This window comes from Chiloscyllium plagiosum, chromosome 24 (genome assembly GCF_004010195.1).
Source record: "Chiloscyllium plagiosum isolate BGI_BamShark_2017 chromosome 24, ASM401019v2, whole genome shotgun sequence".
In the NCBI taxonomy this organism is placed as follows: Eukaryota; Metazoa; Chordata; class Chondrichthyes; order Orectolobiformes; family Hemiscylliidae; genus Chiloscyllium; species Chiloscyllium plagiosum.
This window is the reverse complement of record NC_057733.1, coordinates 66,335-73,867: the sequence shown is the minus strand read 5'-3', so window position 1 is coordinate 73,867 and position 7,533 is coordinate 66,335. Positions and strand designations below refer to the sequence as shown.

General features: G+C 40.3%; 1 protein-coding gene across 8 annotated transcripts in view; it reads right to left on the bottom strand.

The window, feature by feature from the left end:
* map7d3 (MAP7 domain containing 3) overlaps nt 1–7,533 on the bottom strand; it is a 92,316-nt gene that overhangs the window by 54,294 nt on the left and 30,489 nt on the right. For 7 of the 8 annotated variants that reach the window (XM_043714257.1, XM_043714258.1, XM_043714262.1 and 4 more), the window contains exons 6-8: nt 5,673–5,765; nt 4,372–4,482; nt 460–552 (exon numbers count right to left, since the gene is read on the bottom strand). In XM_043714257.1, the coding sequence (XP_043570192.1) occupies nt 460–552; nt 4,372–4,482; nt 5,673–5,765 (297 nt within the window). The remainder of the gene's footprint in view (nt 1–459; nt 553–4,371; nt 4,483–5,672; nt 5,766–7,533) is intronic. The other variant, XM_043714263.1, reaches the window with a different exon arrangement.

Here is a 7,533-nt window from a genome sequence, read left to right as displayed (position 1 = left end):
CCCTACTAAAACATTTAAATCCTGGAACCTGCAACAGCCAATCCTGTCCCTGTTCTACCCATGTCTCTGTAATAGCCACAACATCGAAATCCCAGGTACCAACCCACGCTCATTACCTTGTATACCTCAATTAGGTCCCCTCTTCTCCTCCTTTTCACCAATGAAAAAAGTTCGAGCTCAGTCAACCTCTCCTTATAAGAAAAGCCCTCCAGTCCAGGCAGCATCCTGGTAAAGCTCTGAACCTGCTCCAAAGCATCCATATCTTTCTTATAATAGGGCAACCAGAACTGGATGCAGTTATTGAAATAATTATTATGTTATTGAAATAACGTTATTGAAATAATTCTCTGATCAAGTAAATGTCTGCAAGAGAGCCTGATTTTTCTTAAAAGGTGGAATGCAACATTCACAATTATTCAAAACAGCATGTTAAATGTGGCTAGAAAGCATTTCCTGCACCTGCTTGTTCCACCTGGGAGACACTCTGTTCTGGTTGAGAGGTTTTACTACCCAATCGGTTTAATGAAGCACTTCTTTTCTTCAAAGACGCACCTAAAAATCAAATTCAAATTCTGTTAAATGACTGAAGGCAAGTGATTAATGAATGACAACAACCCAAGAACTAGAACTATACCTTAAACCCATACAATTCCATTTCACCTTAGCATCAGAAAAAGTGGCAGCTGTGACTCAGCGGGCAAGTCTTTCAACCTGAATCAGTGGATTGTGGTTTCAGGTTCCACACCAGGAAACACAAACCCTACACTGGCACTCCTTCGGAAAGCAAAGTGTAGCTCTATTGTGTCTGGACTAGTAATCCAGACACCCACATAACACCTGGGAACTCATGTTCAGTTCCCACCACCAAAGGGTAAAATTTGGAATACAGCCACACAAGCCACTCAGTTCAAGGGCTGTGCAGCAACGTAGGGATGGTCACAGCCTATAAGAGAAAATAAAAGTATACTACTGAGCTGTGCCAGTCAGAAGGTCTGTACTGAGAGAGTGCTGCAGTGTTGGAAGGTCAGTACTGAGAAGGAGTTACGTCACATCTGTCTTAAATGCTCAATCCTTATGGATGTAGGTTTGCTCGCTGAGCTGGAAGGTTCATTTCCAGATGTTTCGTCACCATACTAGGTAACATCTTCAGTGAGCCTCCGATTGAAGCACTAGTGGTGTAACCCGCTTTCTATTTATCGGTTGGGTTTCCTTGGGTTGATTATGTCATTTTCTGTCCTTTATCTCAGCAGGTGGTAAATGCTTCAGTGCTTCATTCAAATGCTCACTGAAGGTGTTACCTAGTATGGTGATGAAACGTCTGAAAACAAACCTTCCAGCTCAGCGAGCAAGCCTACATCCAACACCTCAACCTAAGCTACAAATCTTCTCAAAACTCGCTCAATCCTCATCCTGTGATTATACTCCCAGGTTCACGACTCAGCAGCCGGAGAAACACCGTATTTAAAATGGTTATATCCACACGACAGCAGTGGCAACACATGAAGAGTATTGTACTTCAGGAGCTACAAGTGCTTTGGGGCATTCTAAAGCCATGGCAGGTGCTCTACAAATGCAAAGTCTCTCTTACCTTAGGATTATTGAGATTTTGCTATTACCTGGCACTTGCTGTAATTGAAGTTCTTTGCTAACTGATTGCATCACAAGGTGGACGGAGCACATTGAGACACATCGAACTGCCAAGTGGTGATTGTAGGACTGACCCTCCAACAGTGCGGCGCTCTCTCAGCAATACATTGATTTGTCAGTCGACATTGTATACTTAACCAGGTAATTTGAGGATCAAATGACCTTTAGAATCAGGTGAGATGGACAATGAAAGCCTCAATAACTATTCACTTGCCAAACCGCCTTCATTGATCCTCAATTTTGTCATAGCACTTCAATAACATGACCAGGAATAGATCATCATTAACTCTGAATACAACAACTTATGTTTATAATCACAATCTGGTTTACAAAACAATATATAACAAGTCTGCCACATCATGATGTACTTTCCCCAATCAATCAACAAAAGCTTTTCAGCTTAGTCTTTAAGCAGCAGTTACAGTATTTGTGAAAAACCATCAGATTGAAGGTGAGCTAGTGTGGGCTATGAGAAGTGTAAGTCACCAGCCCATTCACTTGCTCAGTCCCAGGACTCCGAGTTAGTTCAGTTCACAGATTAGTGAGGAATGTACAAAAGATTGACAAGGAGATTTCAAGCTTGTCTTTCTGATTAGGTTCAGCTCCATGATTACATGAGCCACTCAGTTCCAGCATTTGCAACAGTGAAACATGATGATAAACAATAACTGCAGTTAAATGGTGAAGATTTTTACTCACATTTGGAAAAATATGGACTTATTAGTGATACTTGGCATGGCATTATACAAAATTATGAGAGGTATGGAGAGACTGTATAGTCAGAGTCTTCTTCCCAAGATAGAAATGCCACTCACTATGGGACATAGGGCGAAAGTTTAAAGATGGAAGAGGCAGCTTTTTTTTTTGCAGAGGATGGTTAAGTACCAGGAATGTGCTGCCAGAGGTGGTGGTGGAAGCAGATACAATAGCAACGTTCAGAAGGCATCTTGACAGATATCTGAACAGGCAGGGAAGAGTGGGATACGGACTGCATAGAGGCAAAAAGTTTTTAGTTCAGGAAGACATGTATTAGTGTAGTCTTGGTGAGCCAAAGGGCCTGTTCGTGTGCTAGACTGTTCTTTGTTCTATCAAAGCTGCATAAATCTCTCACGAAAGAGATAAAAGGGAGCATTCATTAGAAACTGAAGTGTATTACACAAACAGGATTTCATTTCTCAGGTTCTCCTGGGTTCTCAAGTGGTCAGACACTTTTACCCTCCTTGTTCTAAAATTGTAGCATTTCATTTTTCTGCATAAGTGATGAAAAACTGGAAGAGATTCAGGCTCAGCTTTTACAAATGAAAATGATTTACCTGAATCACTGGAAAAAAAGGAGAACTCTTTCAGCTTTAAAAGTAATGAGCCTATCCAAAGATAACCAGAAGGTTTTTCAAAAAAATAACTTACAATGACTGCTTGAAGGTAAGAGGCATGGGTGAGGTACAAAATCAATTATTTACAGCTGACTTTACCAAGGAAGAAGTCAGAGTGAAGGGGTACATAGTCAAGAGACTGCATGGGGTACAAACTTGATAAATTGGTAGCAGTGGAGGCTGCTGGGACTTCAATTTGACAAGCCATCACTAGCTGAGATGTACCAGAGGTAGAAGGCCAGTTTGAGAAAGTGGTTAAAAGTATATATGGCACTCTGGGCTTTATAAAGAGATTTCAAAAGCAAGGAAGTTACAATGAACTTCTCTAAAACCCTGGTTCGATCTAAACTAGAGTATTGCATTTGGTTCTGGCACTGACTCTCGGAAGGGTGGTATGATCATGGATATAACGCACAAAAAATTTACAATTATGGTTCAAGTGATGAGAAATTACAGTTCAGAATTTAGATTAGAGAAGTTGAGGATGTTCTCTATAGAGGATAGAAGGTTGAGTGGAGATTGTCGTAGTCGTCACAATAATGAGGCATCGATGGCAGAGAAAGAGAAACGGATTCTGCTACTGTAACCATTCTAGGCTGTGATTAAATTAGACATAGTAAAGCATTTTTAAAGTAATCTATGGAAAGATTCTCCAATTGAGTTCTGCAATTCAGAAACATTCAGAAGACAGAGCTCCGCACAAAAGCAGCAAAGACACAAATATCTGGACCATTTTACTGAAATCACTGTGGTGACCATTCCTGCATGTTAAGATCACATCAACATTGTTCACAGAATTTCATTTCAAGAAATATGATAAAGAGTGATGAATCACATTTCTCTTCGATTGAGAGCCAATAAACAGTGGTCAATGCCACAGCAGCTGGCAGTTTCAGAAAATGGTCTGGGAAGCTTGGGACTGAGATAAAGGTAAGAGACCAATCATTACTGATTTACAGGGCCGAGAAGGTTGGAATTTTTAGAGATTCATGCCCTTCTTAACCACTTGAAGCTGACTGCATTCAACACACATCTTCACAGACAGATTCATCTGTTTGCATGAATAAATGAGATCAACAGGAGAGTGAGGGATAGCAAGAATCAAGTGTTAATGGTGGTCCATTCAACCCAAGCAAGAGATCAGTCATTTGCAATCACTTATTCTGATTTAAATAGTCACCCTAGCTTTGAGAGATAACAGTTTACCATTGTTTATCGTTGTAACTTGATGTGAAGACACACAGTTCAATTACAGGATGGCCATCTGCTGAAGAGTAACACAATACTTTGAAGTTTAAAATCTATAACAAAATTTATAACATGCGCGCAAATCCAGGAACAGCTCACTTACTTTTGTCAGGAGAGTGTGGAAGTGCTGTTGAAGATGAAGACAGACGCTTGCTTATCTCAGGCCGTGCCTGTTTTGTGAGGCTGCCGGTGGATGTAGAGCGTTTGTCTACAACTGCAGGAAGAAAATAAAACTCAACATCTTTGAGGGAGGAGTCCAGGTACAGCACTGGTAACTGTCTTGAACAGCCCTTTACACCATGCATATCTTAGATATATTTTATCCTGAAAGTAGATATTGGGATGAGAGAACTTGCATCAATTTATTGAGTTTTATTAGAAAAGAATGTTCTTGGCTTGGGTCTGGAGTTTCAGAGTTTGAAAATCTTCAAATCAAAATGTCAATAATCAATGGAAAATAAAAACCTTCAACTTAAATGGAAACAAATTTTAGTTACAATTCTGATCTAAACCTGCTCAGTGTAACATTTGCCTGTTTGAGCAAAATAGTGAAGTTGCTACGTCCTGCTGAAAATTTTGTGCTCAGACAGTTTTGGGCAGTGGAACAAGAATGCTGCTCAGTGTTGGCAGTAGGTGCACACTGCTGATAGTGTGCTCTCATTTTACAGTGAACTCATCTGGAAATCTAACAACTTCAAAAATCCAATTACCATTGGCTCACAACATTTCCAGTTTAGGCTGCTCTAAGCTGTCTCATACTTCTCATAACCAGATCATGCAAATCCGAACACACTTTACAAACGAGCCTGAGGGAAAGCCCTGTTAAGCTGGGATTGAAAATGATGCCCAAGGAGGAGTGCTCCCACACATCGCACCCTCAATCCAGTATACCACACCATTGTTAAAATAGCATTAGGGCAAGCTAAAGATGATCACGGATTGTTACCAGAAGCTTCACAGATCCAGGTACTTCACAATTGAATATTTAATGTAATAAACATTAAGGTAAGCCAGATAACATTCTGGTGATGAAAATGGAAAGATACAATCTCTGCAATTCAAAAAGATTGTGGGCTTAAATTTCATTGATAAGTATGCATCAATGCAGCTTGACCTTCAGTTCATTTAGAAAGTCTCTAAATCCTAAACCAGCACCTGTTTATTAGATCAGACCGATATTAGCATAACATGTTTTCAGGATAAAATATCACTTCACAACTTTCCTTACAATCCAAGTGCATGCATCCATACCCAATATTCGCTGGGGAAAATAAAGCAAGTATTACATGCCTGTGGTGCCTGAGATTAGTTTCCTTTTCCAGTTTTAAAATGTTAGTTTGCAACATTAACTAATATTCATCTTTAATGCATTAATTTCAGCAAGCAGGTAGCATAGTTCCAAACCAGAACCATCTTCAGTGGAAGCCTGGGAGTCTGAGGAAGGAGGGGGGCAGTCAGACAAATTTAAAGGTGGAGTTAAGGAATGTTCAGGAACACCTAAACGAGAGAGAAATGATCACTTAACAAAATCAATACAGATTAATAGATAAATATTGGTGACAGCAAAAACAAGGCGATTAATGATGACAGGAACTGAGCTCGGGGAATAATCCCTGATAAATGCTTACAAAGACAATCAAAACAAAACAAAATGGTGGTCTTGTTTGTCTTTGATTTAAACATCACATATCATCCTCTCACTTCAACACTGCTCACAGCAAAATATCATCCGCATTGGATCCATCCACTCACATTCAGCTACTCCCCATCTTAGTCTTATTAAAACCAACTCTGCAAACTCCACCATTATACATGCTATACTGCACATAAGGGAGCCCATGTTGAATCAGAGGGGTTCAGTTTCAGCTTGCATTGAAAATTCTGTGGCTGAAGCAAAACAAACATCTCCTTAACAGTTCAGGTCCTTTTGGACCTGGTACAAGCTGGCATCCAAAGACATTCATATTTGAGGTGGAAAAGACTATGTTTGGAACGGTCTCTGATTCAAGGTAAAATTAAAAAGGGTACGTGGCCGGTTTTGAAGTCTGTCTGACAGTAAGCCTGGGTACTTTCTTTGTTAGAGAAAAAAGGAAGATTTTTATTGTTTTAATAAGAAGGAGATGAAAAGTATTTATGCTGGTGACTATGGCAGCAGCCTGTGAGCGTTCTTGTGATACAGTGGTAATGTCCTCACCTTTGGACCAGGGGGCACAGGTTCTAGTTGTATTTGTTCTAGATGTGTCATAGCACATCAGACTCTGGTGGCAGCAGCTTGTGGATCAACTGTACAGACTAAGAGTCTCAAGTGTCAAACATTTGAGAAAGCGAGCATAAAAGTGGCTGTGCTTGAAACTGTCTAGCTAGTTCTAAGGTGAAAGAGAATGTGGCCTCTGAGTCAACTCGTTAGCATTTCTAGATTGAGACTCACATGAGCTATATAACATTGTCATGAGGATGCACGCAGAAGCCACCACTATCAAGACCAGATTACAGACTGCCCTCAAGTTTTACAGACTGCACATTTTGGGTCTACCTGGTTTCAGGACAGAAGAGCAACTGGAGGCTAAAATGTCATCAAACAGCAATGTAGCAATCTGGGGAAAACTCATGCTCAAAGTGAAAAGACCTTTTTCGCATGGAGTTAAATGAAGACCAAAGGAATCACAGAATCATAACTGTGCAGAAAAGCCAAAAAGTGAGTGTATCTAGGAAATCAAACCACACCAAACGGCAGTTTAAAAGATTGAAGTTACCACACTCAGAAAATAAAGAATGCCAATTATTGAGGTGCTCAAAATTATGAACATTTTGACAGGGTAAAGAAGGATATTCGGTTTCAATTAGTTGATTTCTCAGTAGTAGGGGCCACAACTTTAAAGTTGTCAGCGAAAAAGTTAGATCGAGCTGGAGAATAGGACTAGCTGGGTAGCTGTTTCAGAAGCCAGTACAGACTTGAGTGGCCTACTTCTGCAGTGTAAAATTTTATGATTCTATGAATTCACATTTGGTAGTAGGAATCGTTTGAATGTGTATATCATAGAGATGTACAGCATAGAAACAGACCCTTCGGTCCAACCCATTCATGCTGACCAGATAGCACAACCAATCTAGTCCCACCTGCCAGTACCCGGCCCATTACCCTCCAATCCCTTCCTATACATATACCCATCCAAATGCCTCTTTAATGTTGCAATTGTACCAGCCTCCACCACTTCCTCTGGCAGCTCATTCCATACACGTACCACCCTCTGTGTGAAAAAGGTTG